Consider the following 21968-nt stretch of genomic DNA (forward strand, 5'->3'; position numbering starts at 1 on the left):
GGTGGTCAGGGTGGTCAGTGGGTTGGGCATGGCGGGCGATAGGCTGGATGGCGTGCAGTCCGGGCAAGGGAACCACTAGTTAGCTGCACCTAAAAATTGATTGATCTATCTCTGCAGACTCGGCTAGTGCAGTGGCACGACAGGGCACACATCCACAGAAGTTCCCGATTGTTCACAGAATGGTTCTGTCAGAAAAGGGGGGAGGAAGGGGGGAGAAACATCCATGGACCAGCGGCGTACGACTGTTTTGCTGCTATTTCGAGCCCCTCCAGAGACACTACGATGAGCACCCTGAACTTGCGTAAATTGGTGATGTACCCATTTTTCCCCCGTGTTCCCCCCAATGGCCCTACATAGGAGAGTTACTCTGTGCTCCGTAATTCCCGCAGAGAAAAGCAGATGTGCTGTACTCCTCCGTATAAGGAATACCATTGTTGCTTGCCATGCTGATTGGCACATCAGTCCTGCTAGTTTTCCAATGGTGGGAGAGATAGGACACATCGGAGAGAGAATGTGTATCCTCAGGCCAGTGAGAGCTTTGTACTCCGTAGTGGAACGTTGAAATAATGTAACCACAGGTGTCCCGGTAATAATTTCCTGTCTGTCCACGGGGTCACGGGGTCACGGGGTCACGAAGGGAGAGCAGGTGAGGGGAGAAAGGAAGGCCATGGACTCGCACCCCGTGAGTGGACTGCTGCCGTATGGACGTCCCCTCCTTTGGCGCTCGATTCGATCGGCGAGCTCGAGCCAAATCCCGTGTTGTGCAGCAGGGAGGGGCAGCGGGCAAGGGGATTGGGTGCGTGCAGAAGCACCTGCAGCCTTGGCGCAATTGAGCCAGCAACGCTGCATGGGCGAATCAGAGCCCGGCATCAGTCATAGGTTCGTCGCAGCGAGGTTAGTCGGGAGTCAGACCTCATTGTCTGATTGGCCCGATGTTTGTCAACGGTGGGTCCGGGTGGGGCCCCGACAGAGTTGCCGCGTCTCCACTTTTCCCCATTTAGCAGCAGATTTAACCGCCCAACCGTGGATGGGAGAACATCTCCCCCACACTCCCAACTGAGCCAATCACTGCGCGATGCTGCACCTTCCTCTATCACAATCACGATTTACTCTACAGATGTAGTACGACAAAGGATTCGGGGAATCATCAGTGGTCGGTCACTCCCTAATCACTCACTCCCTCACTCACTCACTCACTCACTCACTCACTCACTCATTAGCCCCCGCAGCTCCAGATTGCTTCGTTTTCTATTAATAAAATCTACCCCTCTTCCGGGCCAATGCGTACTTTGCACGGAGAACCTTCCCCCTCGGAGTATGCCCTCGGCCGATCTGCCATTGAAGACATAATTAGCAACAATCTCCTTTTGTGCGCTGTTGGAAGCTTCTTCCGGTCCGGTCCCAGGTACTTTTTTGATCCGACCAGATCAACTGTCTCGTGGATGCGCCAGGGCGAGGCCAACAACGTGTTCGCCTTTCTCCCGCCCTACAAAGGTCTACCTATTACAACCAGAGATTCGTTATTATCATTATTATTATCATTATTACGAACCCGAACGATGAAGCCCCATATTTAATTCAATGGTGATACCAAAGTCCCAGCGGCAAAAAGCAACCAATCCCCTTTTTAAGCTGCTCAATGGAATGGTTCCTCCATAGTTAGTTATATATACTCCGTATATATATAAATCTTCTATCCTCCTCCCATCTTTCCTTTCCTTCCGTCGTTCATGCTCGTACCAGTTCGGATCGCCCCTCCTCGTCACACGAACTACATACATCCGTATACGAGGGGCCCTCCCCCATGTATTATGTATATATATCCTTCATCCAACCTCCCAGACATCTCCTCGCTCTCTCTAGTACCTACCAGCCAAGAAGGCGTGATGAGTGAAAGGAACAGAGCAAAACAAAAACCACGAAAAAAAAAAAAAAAAAAAAAAAAAAAAAAAAAAAAAAAAAACCCTTCGATCTCGATACATGAATACGAATTCCGCTCTTCTGCTGCATAAGCCGAATTGTGTCTCCCCTCCCCCCCCAACCATTTTCCAAACAAGTGCGGGAAGGCAAGGTAGGTGAGGAAGAGTAGAATCGAAGAGTTAAGGCGCATTGGCAAATTTTTTCTTCCATACTAACAAACTCATGTTAAGTTACTTACTCCGTCGTCCCCTGGTCCGCGCACGCGCATTAGCTAGGTTGCTGGTAACTAGTTACGCAGCGTAATTAGTTAACTATAGAATACGCGAGTGTGTGTGAGATGATATTGGAAACAAAGGCTTGCTTTGCTTTGGTAAGCCCGGCGTTGGATATCAGAGTTACATTTTTGGTGAACTTGAACTTTATTCGGTTTTTTTTCTACCTATTTCTTTTTTTTTTTTTTTTTTACCTTTTTTTTCCTTTTCATGTTTATGATGTAGAAATCGGGTTTTGCGATGTGATGGATACTACGATATAGTATGTATGATTGTTGGATAAATGGTGGTGGTGCGGTTGCAGGACGAGACTGACGTGACAGGGTACACTAAGATGAGAATGGAGAAGGCTTGCGGCGTGTGGTGGGAGCTGTTTGCCTGTCCTGTGCTGCTGGCCTGATGCCTGAGCTGCTTGGTGACAGCCTGCTTCTTCCTCAACATCAATGGTTCCCGCCAGCTTGCGTCTCCCACACCTCATATGGAGATGCCACCCCCCATATCCATTCTTTTGTCACGGAGAGTCCTAGCACCATCCCTAGCATCGTCAAGGGGTTGTTGTTGTTGTTGTTGTTGTTGTTGTTGTTGTCCAAAAGTGATACCCAGGTCACTCCACACCTCACGCCCTCTACACAGGACGGACGAAGAGCCTATAGCTTCTGAGACTTCCCCTGACTATAAATTCATTGAGAATTGTGAGCCGCTAGAACAGTACTCCCCCGGCGGGTTTTGTCCTATAAAGCTTGGGGACCAGCTCTGCGATGGGCGTTATACCATTGTCCACAACCTGGGATTCGGTGGCAGCTCTACGGTCTGAAAAACTGCAGATTATGCATTACCATCATCATCATCATCATCATCATCATCATCATCATCATCATCATCATCATCATCATCATCATCATCATCATCATCATCAGAGTCTCAAGAAGTAGACTTTCTCAATCACCTTCATTCACATCCGTTGATCAGGAAGCTGCTCGACAGCTTCGTTGAGAATAGTCCCAATGGAGCTCACGATTGCCTTGTCATGGAACCAGCCAGTTGTAGCTTGATGCATTCAAAGTCCTCGGCCGCCCATGCACTACTGGAGCTTCGTCTTGCGTGAGCTGTTGCTGCGGATCTGGTGTTAACCGTCCAGTTCTTACACCGCCAAGGGATTATCCACGGTGGTGAGTACGGAGTACTAGTACTTGTAGATAATCGTTCCTCGCTAGACCTGCGCAACCTCTAACTAGTTCTTATAGATATACACAGCAGTAACATTTTTCTTCAACTCCCTAACAGATGTCCGCTGAATAACAGACCCTTCACAACTGTATCAGAAATTCGGTGATCCCATTCTGAAGCTCATTGTCTGAGTTGGCAGCAAGCCTCTCCCAGCAGGAGTTTCAAAGTCACATTGTCCAGCCTGCAAGAATCAGCATTCACTCTGACAAAATCACGCCTCCCCATCTTGTCCGTCACACTCTCCGACTTCAGCTTGAGCTACTACCCCAGCAAAACCAGATGGATCAATGCACATATACTCTCCCATCTCATCCCACCTGAAACTGTCTTTCTCAGCAGCCAAAGGGGGAATAACATCCTCTCCTTCCCTAGCAAAATCTGGACTCTGAAATGCACCATATTCAAAATCATGGACAGCTGGGGCCCCTTCAGCACCTTAGGCAGCGGAATTTCTCCAGAACAAAGTCAGTGTGCTGGGCCTGTTGCCGGACCCATGGTGGGCGCAATGAGAGTCCAGAGCTGAGTTCTACAATAAGGATGCGACCATTGACGTGACAACTGACGCCCCTTTCCACAATAGCCTGGAGGAGTGGTATGACCGGTTCATCAACACAACTCAACTCAACAACAACGTCACATGGAAGTGCTGGGGGAAGAGGAGAAGAGGGCCATCTTGCACATGCCTGGCATGATGTTTCAATACTTGCCGGGCGACAGGGCTAACTACCATTCAGGACGTTGCGGGGTCTGAGTGGATGCGGAAATGGGTGCTTCCTGCGAAGCGGGAGGTGGAGAGCCTGAGGTAGTTTTACTCCTCCTTGGTAGTCAGTCCTCCCTGTAGATGCTCTAGTTCTAGTATACGTATACCCAACTCTCTCCTGCCAGCAAGGAGATCAGGGGCTTGGAGGCCCTGATTTCCGTGATTGCGTTTAATGGTTACATGTACTGTACATTTCGTATACGATGGATCCGGATCGTATGTGGTCAGCAAAGGCCACGATCGGTCGGATTTGCCTAGGATGTAAACCGAAACTACGAAAATCCCACTGAACGTATTATCATGTTCGTTTCCTTCCATCGACTGCACTTTGCTGATTCCCAGTGCCGATGTGCATGACGACCCTACTTTGCTAAAACGTGATCCGAAGATGGCAGACTTGACGCAGTTCAGTATAATGATCAATTCGGGCCAGCCTATTCAGAGTCTACAAATATGGAGCTGTTACCTCCCTTACAAGCGGCACCCTATCTTACGTCAGCCAGCTCGATAGTTAACTAACTAGTGGTGACGTTAGCTTTTTGTACTTCAAATCCATTAGGATCCTTTCGCTGAGTTGCAAAACAAGGGGTAAGGAGTATTCCAGTCCCCACGCCAAGGCACTACCAGGTGGCCGCACCAACCATTCGGCCATCGGGGCAATGATTACTTACATTTCTCTGATGATATTAATAAAAAAAAAGAGAGATAGAAAAAAGAATTTCAATCTATCTATAATACCATATATACAAAATATGTATATAACTAATAGCTGACTCAATCTTTTAGAAATCAGTGAATCATTCTAATATAATTTAATCTCTATATTCTACTATCTCAATATTCGATTCTGCTATTCAAATGTCTTTCAATATAACATTGTATTAATTTTATATAACTCTATTTTTAAAGAGTTTTAAAAATCTTCTCTAAATAAACATTGAGATTTTCATCTCACTGCTTATACTATATAGTCTTTTTCATTAAATTTGTAGATATTCTAAGATAGAATAGCACTGAGATGTCAATACTAGATTGAAGCAGACAACTGAAACTAAACTGAAAACAAATAATTACTCTAAAATATAGCATTGCAAAATCAAGATATTATAATACTAGTTCTTTAGAAATGATTCTTAGAACTCTATAAAAATAGAGTTATATAAAATAATACAATGTTATATTGAAAGAGATTCAAATAGAAGAATCAGATATTAAGATAATAGAATATAGAGATTAAATTATATTAGAATGATTCACTAATTCTTAGAATGTGATAAGGTAGCACTATGACCACTAAGGTTTTGTTGAATGGTTGCGCTCATAGTGATATATGTATACCCGTGGGTGTGGTGTGGCCCAACCGCCAGATGCAGCAGTTAAATAGATAGTATTATAAATAGATTAAATCTGATATAATGCCGATAGTAATCCTTTTAATCTACTACTAGTAACTTCATTCACTCAATCACGTATCTTTGTACAAAATTGAGCATTTTAATTTTACTATATCTAAGACTGATTTATCTCTGAATATCTCTCAATCTGCAATCGCTGAGTTGACAACTAGTAGTTCGTTGCGCAAGGAATAAAAGAGATGCATGAAAACAGGCTGCTTCAGCATAAGTTGCTTCACAGTTGGCTCTAACATGAATAATAAATGAAGAGTGCGCAGGAGCCGAAGGCGCAAGTGCCAGTATCCATCCGGGCTAGAAAAATTTGATTGAATCGAGAGAGAAAGTAGCTAGGAACATCCTCAACCGCATTCATTTTTCCCATTGTCGGCCCAGCAGCTCAGTACCCATGGGCATGGCCCATCATTGTCGGCACAAGTCGCACCGCACCGCCTTCCAAGATGGAGAATTGTAGAATCCGCACCCAACACGAGAGGAAAATAAAGCGAGCAATAACAATAAAATCATCGCAAGAGTCCCTCGAAACGGAAAACGCTCACTCCCTGGTGTGTGAACTTGCGCCCCTTGATGCAAGGAGAAAAAAGGTTGAAATCAAATCCCCAAAAGCAGACAAATGTTTAAAAATTCCCCAGGTCGGAGAAGCGAGCCACGTAGGGATCATTTTAGAGTCGGTCAGGCCGGCTCAAAAATGAAAAAAAAAAAAAAAAAAAAAAAAGCCACATGCATATTTCCCACATGGAGCGCGCCAATTGTGGACAGACAAAACCAAGAATTTTCCAAAGCTTCATGCTGCGCACTGTATGCAATCGATTTCACAGTGTGTAGTCTGTATAGGCGGAATGCCATGCTTGCTTAGCAAGCGCGCACAGACGTATGTTATCCAAGGGCTTCGTACAGGAATGACCCTTTTTGAACTTGGGGTTTGGCGATTCAGCTTCATGGGATGAAGCGCGGAAAAATGGGGCACTGGATAACTACAGGAAGGACGAACATCGCCGAATATGTGATGTGGACAACCGACGAGTTCGGACCTATCCTTTTAGTCTTTGTGGTGGTGCGTGCGGGATTCAGTCGACTGCTTCTGATTCGAACTCAATACAAAGAATGGCTGGTGACTTCACGATGGCCCACATTTCTAGCCAGTCGCTTTGCATTTCCTTCTGCTCGAGCACGGCATCCTATTTCACTGTGACGAAGCTAGGACTCCAGGGCGTCATCCAGGGAAGGGGAGGAGGATGGCGGGGAAAATATGAAGTCGTGGACTTATGGAGGACCTAAGTGAGGTAAAAACAGGGAATACAAGGGGCTTCTTCCCAAACTGGCCGGGGCGGAGGAAAGCACTTAGCTAGAGCAATTGCGAGATCCATGGAGCGGAGGAGAAACAAGGCGTTGACGTGATGTGATATCCAAGGTCTGACTGAACTTTGGGATGGATCAAAGAGAAAACCAAGATTACTACTACTACCACCCTTGCTGATGGCGTGTGACAATAGCATTCTTACATGCTTCCGCTAACTAACGAGAGACGGGTGAAAATCATCCGTATTTCTTCAATCTGACATTCCGGATCCTGTCCCGCGCTGGCTGGAGTGGGCGGTGAGGAATGCAGCGATCAACCGGCCTTATCAGATAGGATGTGCCTTTGCTCAAAGTTCACCCCGCGGCACCTTACAGCGTCCATGATCGCAACAACTCATCTCATCTGATCACAGAATGATGTCAACGATGTCAACCACAGTGCAAAGGGGCGAATTTAAGTATCAGACCAGCAGCAGGATTGGAGCAAGCTGCTCTCGGCTAAAGATGTAGCTTCAAAAGACAGAGCACCGCCTGGCCCTCAGCGATACCTGCAGCGTTGGATAATTGGTGCTGGAAAGGCTGACAAAACCCCATGATCGGGAGAATGACGTCGAAGAAGAGGAGAATTGCTCAACAGCCAACGAGAGTATGAACTGGCCGGACTGATTGAGAATAATGGATATAACTCGATCAACAGGAAAGCCAAAAACGCGTTGGTTGGGCGGTCTCTTTACCTCGATTCCTTCACACACACGCTCTGGAGTCTACAACAAATTCCAAGACTGGTGGGCAGCAATCAGCGCAAAGAGGGTCAAGGGCAACAAGGGCACCAGGCCCAGCAAGACCGACTGTTAAAAATAGCCACCCGTACAAACGAGCCCAGCATTGTCAAACTTAACCTGGTTAAGCACACCACCAAGTGGACAAGTCCTAGTATGACAGTATGGAGACCTGGGCAGTCCGCCGAGCTAACTTGTCCACATACCCGTGCCAAAACTTTGCCAGCATAAGCTGCGGATGTCGAGGTTGGAAAATGCCCCAAATTGGGCCGTGTCCGGAATTGGCCTGTATTCTATTCCGCTTCGAAGCCAGATTTCTCTTCGCCCCCCGTCGCAACGCGGAGTGTCCAGCAGGCTTCTCATGCGACCGCCAGCAGACCCAATCCGCCGTTGTCCCACCTGGACGCATTCTTTATTCCGATTCAATTACTCGAAATAGAAGAGCGCGTTTCCTGGCAATTACGGTTCTTATTTATTTGGGTCGTTGCATGCGAACAGCGGGTTACATGTTGTCGAGGCCAGCTTTATTTTTGCGATATACACAGACAGACAAACAATTGAGAGCAGCTTGGCATAAAATCGTAGATCTGCCGATTCTAAATAAATGCACGAACAATGCTGTGATACGTCCGAGTCCTCTTACAGACCAGACCGTCTTTCCCTCGAGGATATCAAACACAAAACTGTGTATCGATGGATCATGGAAGTGTGGGAAATCAACAATATCAACTTGGCCAGATGTCTTAAAACACTCAGTTAACTGTATCCTACGATCCTATCCAACAAGTGCATTTGCAATGAAACATCATGTTCCCCCAGCCAAATGCCAAGTGGGGGAAAGCAACAGGCGCAAAAAAGAAAAAAAGAAATGAAACGAAGGATCAACGATAGCCTGAAATCGCAAACCTCGATTTTTTTACTCCCTTCTTCTTTAGGGGCGCGTAACCGAGACTCATGCATGGCCTTCCATTCGCTCCTCGTCTGCACAACAAGTGCCAAGTTGCCAAGTTTCCAATCCTTCGCACCAGCGAGTGACAGAAAACCCTCTCCCGCCAATAGAAACGCCCAGGTGGGAGAGAAAATGTGATATCTCGACAGACGCCCGCATCCCTGTCGCTGAACCACCGCGTGCGAAGAGCGAGCAAAATGCCCTCAGCCAGTCAGCGGGGTGCAACTGGAGGACCGAGCATGGTGATTGGAGGATCTGTCGGTTGGTCGCTGCGGTCGCTCCCTTCGCGGCCCGCGAATGAATGATTGTGTTGCGAAGTTGCGAACTGGCAGTGGCAGGAGATGATGCTATTCTTAGCCTGGAGTGGGCTGGGGGCGGCGGGGCCGGCGTGCAACTCCTCTTTTGGCGATGCACCTAAGGCATTATGGGGCGAACCGGTGCGGGCGTGAGGTATCCTCCAGCCTGTAGGACTCGAGAGTGAGTTCTTCACAGTGATGTACCAGTACTGGTTACGCCGGGTGGTGAGGTCACTCCGTGACTTGCTTGCCCAGCCATGCTCGGTCGCAGGTCACATCCATGTCTCTTGAGTCTTGAACAGAAAGCTCCGGCGGAACGTGCATGGTGGGGAGGGAACATTTTTTCTTATTGCTAACATGCCCCGATTCTGCGAATCCCACTTCGAGTTCCAGATCTTGGAAGTACCGATCCTTCCATGGCACATAAGCTTTTGGCTGGGAGTGGTACATGTATGGACAAGAAAATACCACCCGTTCCCCGAGTCGTCCCCTCGCCCTTTGTTCCCCATCTCAACGCCTGTCTACATATACCTCGAAGCGCCCACCTACCCGCCCTTCTTAGAAAGTTTCTTCCCCCCTTGATGCGATCTTGTTTCTTGCGCCTCTTCGATACCCATTTCCATGTTTTGCTTCATTAACTATATATTGTTCTAATATTATCACTCGAGAACGGAAGGCGCTTTGATAGTTGCCCTCCTGCCTACTGATATAGAAAAATCGTAGAACCGGCAACGGTCTATCTCATTATATACATTTCCTATTATATATTGATTTTTCCCATATTTATTTTCACAATCGCTGCTCCTGCCACTGGTTTACATTGATTCGCAGGCTCATTTATTCTAATTTTTCCCCTGTCATGGTAAGTGTTATTTTCCTTTGTCCAGGGCCTACAAAAAAAAAAAAAATAAAATAAAATAAATAAATAAATATTATAAGGGCAGGAAAGGGGAGGGAAGAAGAGCTTTTCGTTGACTTGCCCACTTTTCAGGAGGCTCCAATTGTATTTCAACAACGGCGGTCGCTAGGGGGCGTACAAATGCTGCAAAAGCCGTCGAAAAACCATATGTCGCTTCTCTCCACGCGATCATACAACTCTCGGCCTCTGTCAGAAGCGACCGAGATATTTGACACCGATTACGAAGCAGAGTACTCTCCAATAGATACCTCTGCCCGCAGAAGTGTTGAATCAGTAAGTCACAATTTTCCTCGCATAGCTTAGATAGAAAAGCAAGCTGACAAAAATATACAGTTTGGCAATGACAGTGCCACAACGTTGTCAACCGAGGATGAGGCTCCCACTCCCGAAGACTCAGATCAGGGGTCGTTCAATTTCCAGTTTGATAAAAGCAAACCGGTGGAAGGACCATCGGGACCCCATCTATTCCGGGCTTCATTAGATTCGACGTTTTTTGAAAGATCGGAGGATTTAGAATTGTACTTTTCGCTATCTTCCATAGCGCCACCTCAAGGTTCGATAAGCTCTCGATCGACAAAAAGATCTAGCACAATCCCGCCGGAGCAGCTTCCTTATTATGAACGATCACGATCTTCAAGTGTGCCAGAGATCGCCCCCGTTGCTAGCGTCGACGATGTACGTTCCTGGACACCAACGCGAGTAGCAGAATGGATGTACGAATCTGGATTCGAGGATGCCATAGTCGAACGATTCATCCGGAATGATATCTCAGGCTCGGTCCTCCTTGATCTCCAGATGGATGATCTCAAGGAGCTAGACATTAGCTCGTTTGGTATACGACATCGGTTGATGAATATGATTCAGGGCTTTCGTGCTGAATCAACAAATGCTCTGGCCCCGGCTACAACTTCGGACCCTAGCTCGTCTTCTCAGGGCCTAAGGAGTTATACATCCACGAGACGAGACAACAGCGCTGAATGTTTCTCTCCAGACTGTGAGACCCCAACCAACCCCTCAACTCATCGACGGGGCCGCGCCAATCGTCTCTTCGCGGATGGCGATATAATCTCTCCAGCCGAGTCTGTTTCCATTGTTGCTATTGAACAACTGCTCCCGAAACTGCACAAGTGTTCCAAGGGCGAGAATTGCTCTAGATTCCAGAAGCAACAACGGAAGCTTGCACGCATAGCGACTGAGTTCCCCGATCAATTCACCAGCATCGACGGCACCATTATACCTCATGCTGGAAAGGAATCAGTCACTGGAAGTGTTGTGCGTCCCAAATCAGATGCAGCTCCCTCCGTCGTCGCGTCTTCTGATGTCCTTGGCCCTGGCCACACGCCTGAGTTCCAACTCAACGCTGAGAACCTTAATGGAGTGCAGCCTAGAGATCCCCAAGAAAATGTTCGACAATTCCTCACTTTTCAACACCTTAATAATGCCGCATACAACGAACCCAGTCCACCGATGGAGATATTCCCTCCCCTCTCCCCTCCTGAATCTTCCCAGCCTGCTTTCCATATGATCAACAATCTTCGCAATCTTCCAAAACTCATGATACCAGGCGATAGTGAGTCAGATGGTTTGCTTTCAGGCGGTCAGCGGACCGTTACTCCTTCAATGGGGTCAAGGCTGGCAGGCTCAGCTACAGCAACTCAGGAATACAACTCTTACCAATATCCACTGGATATGTCTCGCCAAACAAACACCCCATTTTCAGAAATGGACGTTCCCCTCACTGCCTTCCCTACCGGACCTCTGGATCGGGAGGCATCGCAATCAGTACCACCAAATATGTTTTATGGCAACCATTTGCGCCCACCAGTCGACCCAGTTTCTCGTTCAGCGTCGGCTAAACCTGACAATCATCGACGTCGTCCTTCGTTCGCGACTATGGCTCCAGTTGATGAGCTCCAGGCGATGCAACCAATCGACACCCCGGAAGACCGCCCGACTACTCCTCGCCCAAGTCATACGAGTCATACAACAGAACCTCACTTTAGGCCTTCCCGCGCCTCTGGAATCTCTCCTTCGACCCAGTCACACAGGTCCGATCCCGACGTTACTCATAGCGGATGGATGAAGAAGCGGAAAACAACCCGCCTCCTACGCCACGAGTGGCAAGACGCGCACTTCACCCTTCGCGGGACGGTCCTGGCCATGCACAAGGACGAGCGCGATGCGCAACGCCGCTCGCGGGCCTTGGAGTTCATCGATGTCGACGACTTCGCCGTCGCCTGCTCCTCGTTGGCCACAAACTCGAAGCTCACCGCGGCCTTCAAGCGCTCCGTCCTCCGCAAAGCTGCCAATCTACCATCGAACAGCGACGAGACTGCATTTGCATTCTCTCTCATCCCCGCCCACGACTCTGCCGAGCGCAGACACCTCTTCGCAAGCCAGGGCAAAAGCCACCACTTCGCGGTGAAGACTCGAGATGAGAGGATTAACTGGATGCGAGAGCTGATGTTGGCCAGAGCCCTGAAGAAAGGCAGAGAGGAAGGTGGCGAGCTCACTATCAATGGCAGAAATGTCATTTGAAGAAGCCTCCGTCCCCACTTCTCATGCTCATATATCCCCTCACCCCACACCTGATTTCAAGACACTTTCCTTATCCCTTCTCTTTATGCTGTTATGTTTTTATTTTGTTTTTCATTTTTCAAATTTTTTTCTTCTTCTTTGCTTTTTCTTTTGTTTCCGTCTTCATAGCCACTATAGCGAGCATTTCATTTTTTGCAGTTCCGTGTAAATATCCTTATTTGTGCATAGGCAGATACCCCCATGTACTATCCGTCCCCTATCAAACATACATATATACCCTCTCCTTCCCACGTTTCCTCCCCCACCTTTTTATTCTTTCACTTCCTACAAGCAATCCTATTTTGCGTATGAGAAACCTACCTGGCTCCTTTCCAGCCTAAAATGTATGGATGGTAGTCACCAACTGGCAAATATTTGTTGTGGTCGCCATTTTTTTTGCTTGAATAGCTTCTTTGCAAGTCTTCTGGGTGGCGATTCCTTATTTTACCCATCTCTTTTCTTTTTTTCCTTCTTATGTTTTCGTTTCGTTTCTCGCTCATATCATTCTTTCCCCGTTCGTTCTTGTTTCATTTTCATTATTTGCGCCCTCCTCCAGAATGTCTTGAGCCCAATTCCAACCCCACCGCCCTGTTTCCCCTCCACGCTCTCCTGCAGTTTCTTTTATTATCTTTTCATATTTACGATCTACTACTCTTCTCCAAGTATTCAGCTTGATGATACCTAGGTACAATTCATTAGCTAGCTTTATGTTAGTCATGTAGTTAGTTAATTCGTACAGAATAATAAAAAAGAATATCTATATATATAGGTTCAATGATTAAATTAGGATAGTTGCCGGTTTAATTTTGTTGTTTTTCTCATTCATTGACAACCTGAGAAGTTGATGAGCCCTGAGGGAAGAGCAGACTGGCGGTTTGGGTTATTCAATCAGACATCGATTCTAATCACGAAACGAGTATCGTCGTTTCATAGCGAAGTCGAAGCCCCATGCCGTATCAGCGAGTGATCTCATCATAGAAACGGTTGACAAAAGTATAAACACTTCGGATAAAACAAAACACGTTTCAGAAAACCCCGTTCGTTTTATTTAACGGCCCTAAGACATGATCAATCATTGGGCTTCTCGGTTTTTCCCCAAAACATTACAAGAAGAAAGTTTGTCCAGTCCATCACAGATATCACCAATCAACATTTTTTACTACCTGCCGTGCTTGCGCCGCCATTACATGTCATTCATATATGCCCATACCACGGCAGGAATCCACGCACAACTAATCTCCCTTGAATCTCATGCAAAAATTATTCCAAAAGATAAAACCGAAGACTCCCTCTCGTAGCTCCCTCCAGAAGCCAAAAACCCAATCAAAAACATAAACTGGAGCATGAAATCATTGCCATGCCGCTGCATGCCGCCGCAGTCTTGATATCACCCCACCATGGACACCACAATGGCTAACCAGCCATCTGCATACCCGGCTACACGCACAACCTCCTCCAGCGGTGCGGTCATAGGAACAACAGCCCCCTGGAGCACAGGTTTCGCCAGGACCGGGATCCGTTTGCTGGGGAAGAGGCTGGGAAGAAGCGAATTTAGACTCGATCCTATAGTCTGTGGCTGCGGTTGGGTTTGTCGTCCGGGTGCTCCAGTTTGATTGGCAGCGGGCGGAATCGTGGGTGGAAACAGAGACTGTATTACTTTAAGTGACGGGGTAGCGGAGTTCGGCGGAGATGGCAGGAAAATCCTCAGTGGGATATTTCGGAAGTGATTGGGCCCGCCAGGGATGAGGATGTTGGAAATCCGTTGGAAGTTTGTGAAGTCATCTGGTTTCCTTTGCTGTTAGTATTTGTTCCTAGTGCAAACTACAAAAATGGATCAATCGATGCATGCATGCACGCACGCTCTTGGACAGCTTGCCACAATCCAGACGAATCCTCCTTAGACAATGTCATGATACGCTTTGCGGTTCCATTCCGCACAAAATCGGCTTCTTTGACACTATTAATGAATGCATCATGAATAACTCTTCCGTCAGCATCGAGCCGAACAAGCTCCTGGTCCGGCCAATCGCTAAAATGAACCTGCAACTGCCAAGGAATTGGGTCGCCGGGTTCGTGCACATTGTGGGGTTCAGGATCATTTGGCTGTCGTGGAGAAGTTGTATGCGAAAGGTGTTCCCCAACGGTAGACTTGGAAGTAACTGGATCTGCTCCCGAATATAGATCATACAGGAGTCCGAGGGGATAGTGCCACTTCAGGGGAACCCCTTCAAAGGAAAACCAGCCTTGATAGTCCTGGGCTTCAATATCAATCAAGGATGTAGCAAAGAAGGCACGTAGCCTCGGGAGTAAAAACGGCAAATATGATACACGAGGGTAACATATCTGAAATATCTAGAGTCAGACAAATGCATCGATGATGGAAGTACACGCCTGGGGTTCAGATAAAGGGATCGAAATTACAAGATATGGGTCTGCCTTGTCATATGTCCTGCATTCAGCCGGAGACAATGTTATTTCGAGAGGAATACGGCCCTCCCACACTCTTCGCTGGATTGCACTTGGGGCTGGCGTTGGGCTTGCCATGATTCCCGGTTGTGCCTAATATTGATGACAGCCTAGCAGAGTAATATTCATCCTCGGGTCTAATAGGTTATCAAAGTCAGTTGCGCTCCACTTCACAAATATTATTCAGATCGGGGCATACTAGTGCTTTATACTCACGTAGACACCAACGAACGATCACTATTTTACTGACGGCTTATCCAAAACTGCACTCCACATTTGATTCTTACAATCCAAAGGCGGGGCATGTCATCACCACGACAAGTTCATGTCAGATGGAACAAACTACGATCAATACAAGGTTTGATCCGTAATTAACATGGCGGTCCTCGATGATAAGATATGTAGAACAAGAATGTTTTCTCGGTCGATGTTGTTGGATAGGGAGAAACGGACACACGTGACTAAAACGTCAACCTTGGAAGGCTTGTTGTCCCCAATATCAAAATCTGTATCTTCTTTCGTCTCATTCTGTATTTTGTCCAAATCAACTCTGGGACGATTATCCGGAGAGGTGCCAGTTAATTACAGTTTATCGCTCCAAGCTCCCACTGGTCAATTTAGATGAAAACTTGTCATCGACTGCCATGGTCCATCATTCCAGTAGTGTTCGGCCAAGAACATAAAAGTAACACCAAAACGACCTAGTATATTCCAAATTATTTTAAAATCCTCTTTGCAGCCTTTCGTTTTAACTGCGGTGATCTTTTCGTGGAGATCCTCCACAAATTCCCAAGCCTGAGGTAATCAAGGAAAAACTCAAAAGCCTAGAATCAAGCCTTGATTGATACTTCCCTGGAAGACTTCAAGTTTTGTTCAATGCTTTGGAGTAACTATGGCAGACAAGAGACGCCCTTCGAAGAGGATTAAGACATCCCATGGAACTTTACAAGATGGTTACGATAGCACTTTAAAAGATGCTAACACCTTAGCATCCCTGAGGAGATCTATAACGCCCCCTTTACGGCAGCCTACAGGTCAACCTAGCACATCCGGCCCGTATATATCGCAAGTAAATGCCCCTATATCCTCGAGGGTCATCCCGTCTCCAATCCAGCTCACCCATATCCGCGATTTCTCTGCATCGTCAGGCTACAATACCGATTCTGTAAAGTTGAGGGACATTCTCGGGGATCCTCTCATCAAAGAATGCTGGCAGTTCAATTACATGTTTGACGTTGACTTTCTTATGAGCCAGTTTGACGAAGATGTGCGGGATTTGGTCAAGGTGAAAATTATACATGGTTCTTGGAAACGGGAATCTCCCAATCGAATTCGCGTCGATGTCAGTTGATTCCTACGTTCTGCTAGAAAATATCTCTTCCCCCTCAGCTTATTCCCGTGTAGATTTGACACATGGCGCATATAATACAGGTGGTTAACTTTGCTGACTCGTATGCAGGAAGCCTGCCGCCGGTATCCCAATGTTGAGCCGATAGTCGCCTATATGCCAGAGCCGTTTGGGACACATCATTCGAAAATGATGATTCTCATCCGGCATGATGACCAAGCGCAGTAAGTATACTTTGCTAATGTAGCTGTCTTTCTTCACATTGACATTTCTACAGGGTTGTCATTCACACAGCAAACATGATTGCTGGGGATTGGGCGAATATGTGTCAAGCAGTATGGCGATCCCCGCTGCTTCCAATGCGACCCGAAATGGAAAATGGACATTCTTATGCGACCTTGGACGGTGTCAGAAGAGGAAATCGATTCAAAAGGGATTTACTAGCCTATCTCGAGGCATATGGCAATAAAAAGACCGGCCCCCTAGTCGATCAATTAGAAAAATATGATTTTGGCGCCGTTCGAGCTGGTTTGATCGCCAGCGTCCCAACTAGACAAGCAATCGACGAACTCGATTCGGAAAAACAAACCTTGTGGGGCTGGCCTGCACTGAAGGACGCAATTCAACAAATCCCTCTTGGTGGGGGGAACAATACTGTGGGGAAGAAGCCTCAAATAATCATCCAGGTGAGATCGATGTCCCATAGAAGGAGGCTGAAGGCTTCGCTCTTGGGAGTGCTCACCACTCACACGCAAATTCCAGATATCTTCAGTGGCAACGCTAGGACAAACCGACAAATGGCTAAAGGAGACGTTTTTCGCCGCTCTCTCACCATCACGACCCAGGGCTTCGAACTTGTTTAACCCCAAAACAGACCCTCCTACCAAATTTTCAATCATATTTCCTACCCCAGATGAAATCCGCAGATCATTGAATGGCTACGCATCCGGCGGGTCTATCCATATGAAACTCCAGAGTGCTGCGCAGCGAAAACAACTTGAGTATTTGCGTCCATATCTATGTCGTTGGGCTGGAGACACAGGCGATGGCAGTGACATATCTGCAAAACACCCAATTAACTCCGGACAAGAGCGGTGTGATAGCAAGGATGCCAATGAATCAGTTCAAAAATACGTCACCACTGGTAAAAACAGCCAGCCAATTCGAAATGCAGGGCGTCGCAGAGCAGCACCGCACATAAAAACATACATCCGGTTTTCGGATGCTGACCTAGCTACTATCGACTGGGCAATGGTAACCTCTGCAAACCTTTCGGTGCAAGCATGGGGCGCTGCTGCGAATGGGAAAAAAGAGATAAGGATATGTAGTTGGGAAATAGGTGTGTTGGTTTGGCCTGACTTATTCATCGACAGAGAGGTGGAAAAGGATGGTGGTGGAAGTGGGCAGAACGAGAAGGGGAAGGGGAAGGAGCTGCCACGTCATGATGGTGATAAGGATAATGGCTACAACAAACCAGCCGCAGTAATGTTGCCATGCTTTAAGCAAGACATGCCTGAAGTGCCAGAAAACAATGGTTCTGGTGCATCTACTACTTCTACGTTCGTGGGGTTTCGTATGCCATACGACCTGCCTTTGAGTCCATACACCCCACATGACCAGCCGTGGTGCGCGATAGTTGACTACAATGAACCTGACTGGCTTGGGCAGACGTGGGAAGAGGAAAAATAACAGCATTATACAGCCGCGTCTCGGGCCCATGCGACAACGGATGTCAGGGGTTCAAAAACAATGTGTGTGGTTTTTGAACCCTGTTAGTGTCACTAAAACAACATACAAGTCACTTGATGATTTTTTTTTCTCCCCAGATCCTAGCCCCCTAACTAATTCTCCAATATAGCCCTGAATTCTACACTCCTTGAGGTGATGAGAATGGTGTGGGGTGTATTAATACTAGTAACTTAGGTGGAGCGAAATCACGATAAGAGTTGAGCATGCATTGGCTGGCAGGGTTCGAAGTTCATTGTGGTTGAAAATTTTTGGCAAAAATCCGAACCTCATTCAGCTGTAAACAGCAAACCTCTCTTATAGGAAATGGTAACTATAAAATTAAACTTCTACCACTAGGTTAAAAGGAGAATTCCGCTAATTACCATAGTCTCAAGTTCACAATTTCTATCTTGAAGTTTCAAGAGATGGGAGCACAAAATTAAGGTACCTACGGCATCCAAACAGCAATCGACGGTAAATTTGGGAATGGATTGAGGATAAAAGTTATCCGTACAGAGGGGTGGGATGTTGTTTACAAGGAAACAGTGGTTTTATGATGGAGGGGGCTACTCGGGAGGTTTAAAAGAGAGCGCTCTGAGCCAGAGCAGATTCAATTTACGCAGTACACAATCATTGACCGCCTCAAACTTTAACAGATAGACTGATGGCCGGATGAAACACGGCCTGGCAGGAATTTCGTTAATGGGGAAGTGGCTAAAACCTCTGCAAGTGAAGGGGCCGTGCGACAATTTTGAATTCAGTACGACTATATTGGTTCAGGGGTAAAGAACGCTTGGAAGGTCTTCAGACGACTCTTTTTGATCATGATAAGTATTAACCTCTAGTTAACTAGTCAGCTATCTCGTGGTTGACTTGTTGACTTCATTAACTAGTTAGTTAGTTAACTATCAGTGTTTTCTCTACTAATCATATGTATTCTGTACATACTCTCCATACAGAGCATGAAATTGAACACACATCAGTAATAATCAGGTTCGAACATGCCGTAACCCGAACTATGACGTATCATGGAAGTCGAATGACCTTCACGGTGCCTCCACCCGGTTAGTTCCGAGGTCGGATAAACCCAGCGCCGGAACCGTCCGCCACCTCGAAATCATCATCATCATCATCATCATCATCCCAGCCTCCGTTGTCACAACATTTTGGAGCCATATCTTAACTTCACACGCCCGACATTCTTAGCATCCTTCATCTCTCATTCTCCCCCTCCCGCAGGCGCTGGCAGGGATCGGTAGGATCCGTCGCGGAGCATTTCAGATTTTCCGGCAAGTTTGAAGCGGAGCTAACGCCGATCCAAAACGGCCCCTCCTCCTTCATCTCTTGACACCCGAACTGCCCTTCTCCCCTCAGTTGGATACGATTTTATTGTTATATCCCGCGTCGACCATCTCGAATATCTGGCTCTTAATTCTTTGCTGTCGAATTCCTATGCTTTGCTCTCGAACTCCACCAACTCCAACCGGCGTGTAAATATAGCTCCCAATTCGCGTGCCTCCCCAGCATTTTGTCAATAAGGACAATAACAGTCCATTAAGAGGTTACATATAACTCCCCTTCAGGGTCCGGTTGCCAGGGATTCCTCTGAGCGGTTCTGGTAACTTTGGCCGAATCATGTTGTCATAAGAGCTCGTCAGCCTCCAGCTAATCATATAGCATTCGTCGATTTTCTCTGCCAGACCTCCCACGCCGATTTTGGAGCAGGAGGCTCATTTCTATCCGGCCACTGTGTGATGTGTTCGGATAGTTAGCGAAAGAGCAGCAGGTGTTAGGCACAAGGCCTCACTCCAATAATCATCGTCTTGGAACAACAAAGGTGGAAAAAAGGAAAAAGGTCCTCTTGACTCTGTATCATAAGTTTGACATCATGTCTACCAACCGCCCATTTCTCGCCAATTTCCTAGCAGCTTTCAGGGCCCAGTCTGCCTACAAGGCATCAAAACCCCCTTCGCCGGGCCCTTCAACAAACTCCCTCTCACAATCCCATGTGTCATCCTCCAATTCAGCATCCCAATCCTCCTCTTCACCACCCAATACGCGAACGGTAGCTGCAAAGGCAACATCCTCATCGTCAGCCTCCGCAGGCGGATGCACAAACAACAACCCGTCCTCGAGTTCCCCTTCCCAATCCACAACTGCAGCCGTTCAAGCCGCTGCCTCAGCAGGCCAACTACATTCTCACCGCCACCACCACCACCACCACCATCATCATCAGCAACATCTCAACACTAATCCCCATCCGCAGTCCCATGCCACCACGCCACCAGCAGGGCCACTACCAATACCAATACCGTCCTCACACAATAGACATCGTCGGGGAAGCGACAGCAGCAGCGGGAGCGGAGGGTTTCGCGATGCCTTGGGCGCCGAGAAGTGGTATGTGGGCGGGCGGACAGCTGCGGGCGAAGAGCGCTTCTATCCGCTTGGTTTGGTAACTAAAGGGAGTCGACATCTTGGGCGGATTGGAAGTGCTGACCAGCTCAGTCTTTAAGGCGATGTGGCGTATTAGTTTGACCAGAGGGGATAGGGTTGAGTGCGTGCGTGCGTGCGTGAGTGCGTCCATCTCCAGATTCGAAGTTAGCACGACGTACTGCAATTTCGCCCTATACCTTGTTTATTACTATTCCCACTTGGAAAGTCCTTGATTATTCCGTACGAAACGCCATAACCAGCCCAGTTGACGAATTTATCCGTGGTGGCGGTGTAGTGTGGTTTCCATGACGAAAACATGTATAGATGTCAAGATTTTTACACATGAATTTGCCTTCTCAGTTTTGTATTTTGTTTTGCTTTTTGAAACAGCTGGTGAAAAGGTGGAAAGGAAATAACAGACGACTCCTACGAATATTTATAGTCAACGAAGGAGAAACCATTTGGTACGAAGGAGGAGAAGAATACTAAAGGAAAGTACCAAATCTGGATCCATATGAGATGACGGGTCGAATGTCCGACTATCCAGCAGGATAAGGAGATGCGACAAAGTGTTGCGCCCGACCCATATTCCTACTCGTGTGGAGATTGCAGTATACTGCATTCGTCTCAAATATCTTTTTCTTATCGGGTTATGATTTCGCTTTTTTTTTTTAAAAAAAAAAGGGGGGGGGAAGGGGGAAAGGGGGGAGGATGCTGAGCCATAAGGCAATTTCAGTCAGGTCTTCTCACGCCCACATAGGATCTCTTGTTCTCTTTTATTTTTTTTCTTGTCTTCCTTTTATCCTCTATTTCCCCCTCCCCTTCCCTCACCCCAAATGTAGCATAGATACTCCTCTCTTCCTAAATACCTCCTTACTACATTCAATGCCAACGGGTATCGTTGCGCCTTTTCCTCATTTTCTCCTGTTCTTCTGCGCGAAGACCATTTTGTGAAATAAAATCAGTCATTCTCCTCTCCCTCTCCCTCTCCCTCTCCCTCTCTCCCTCTCTCCCTCTCTCCCTCTCTCCCTCTCTATTTTTTTCAATCATATTTCGTTGTATAAAAGCCCCAAAATATATATATAAACACCCACAAAGACCACCCAGTGTATTTACTGTACATACATATATCCTATTTTATATATTTTCCCTTTCCTTTATCTATTTAACCAGGCGCAGACCATATCTATGTCTACGCAGGTATGCCCCGTTGATACGCATCATTGTATCCACATAAAACCAAAAAAGGGAGCCGGGGAGGGGAATACCAGAACTGGAGACTGGACTGGGTGAGGAAGGGTGAGGTGCTTTGTAAGAATGAAATGCACTCGTTGATGATCCGGGCGGGTGAGGAAAGGTTCCGCAAGAGAGTCGAGCTGGCTTTTGTTATGTTATGTTATGTTATTTTATTTTATTTTTTTTTTTTTTCTATGGTATAGGTGTATAGAAGGAATATCTATCTATCTACATTTGCTGCACATGCCACTTTATTTGAGTACATAGTACTGTACATAGCTAGGGTTGAGGAATATGGAATAATCCCCCTCTCATTGGCTAAAACTTTGGGGGGAATTTTTTTTTTT

At 46.9% G+C, this 21968-nt stretch overlaps 5 protein-coding genes across 5 annotated transcripts; 3 read left to right on the forward strand and 2 right to left on the reverse strand.

Annotated features, from left to right (window-relative positions):
• Nucleotides 1–2666: 2666 nt before the first annotated feature.
• HCAG_07888 (predicted protein) lies at nt 2667–3914 on the reverse strand (the record flags this gene model as incomplete). The annotated part of the gene is made up of 6 exons (XM_001537522.1): nt 2667–2864; nt 2905–3002; nt 3029–3112; nt 3475–3497; nt 3635–3854; nt 3911–3914. The coding sequence occupies 6 exons, from the start codon at nt 3912–3914 to the stop codon at nt 2667–2669; spliced, it is 627 nt and encodes a 208-aa protein (XP_001537572.1).
• Nucleotides 3915–4182: 268 nt separating this feature from the next.
• Nucleotides 4183–4985, forward strand: HCAG_07889 (predicted protein; the record flags this gene model as incomplete). The annotated part of the gene is made up of 4 exons (XM_001537523.1): nt 4183–4243; nt 4586–4673; nt 4739–4767; nt 4966–4985. The coding sequence occupies 4 exons, from the start codon at nt 4183–4185 to the stop codon at nt 4983–4985; spliced, it is 198 nt and encodes a 65-aa protein (XP_001537573.1).
• Nucleotides 4986–9980: 4995 nt separating this feature from the next.
• Nucleotides 9981–12371, forward strand: HCAG_07890 (predicted protein; the record flags this gene model as incomplete). The annotated part of the gene is made up of 2 exons (XM_001537524.1): nt 9981–10106; nt 10167–12371. 2 exons carry the CDS (start codon nt 9981–9983, stop codon nt 12369–12371), a joined length of 2331 nt encoding a protein of 776 aa, XP_001537574.1.
• A 1426-nt stretch (nt 12372–13797) lies between these two features.
• On the reverse strand, nt 13798–14954 carry HCAG_07891 (predicted protein; the record flags this gene model as incomplete). The annotated part of the gene is made up of 3 exons (XM_001537525.1): nt 13798–14192; nt 14270–14753; nt 14832–14954. The coding sequence occupies 3 exons, from the start codon at nt 14952–14954 to the stop codon at nt 13798–13800; spliced, it is 1002 nt and encodes a 333-aa protein (XP_001537575.1).
• An 814-nt stretch (nt 14955–15768) lies between these two features.
• Nucleotides 15769–18174, forward strand: HCAG_07892 (conserved hypothetical protein; the record flags this gene model as incomplete). The annotated part of the gene is made up of 6 exons (XM_001537526.1): nt 15769–16218; nt 16336–16448; nt 16502–16910; nt 16987–17797; nt 18083–18105; nt 18148–18174. 6 exons carry the CDS (start codon nt 15769–15771, stop codon nt 18172–18174), a joined length of 1833 nt encoding a protein of 610 aa, XP_001537576.1.
• Between the last annotated feature and the right edge of the window lie 3794 nt (nt 18175–21968).

This window comes from Histoplasma capsulatum, genomic scaffold (assembly GCF_000149585.1).
Source record: "Histoplasma capsulatum NAm1 scaffold_9 genomic scaffold, whole genome shotgun sequence".
Lineage (NCBI taxonomy): Eukaryota > Fungi > Ascomycota > Eurotiomycetes > Onygenales > Ajellomycetaceae > Histoplasma > Histoplasma mississippiense.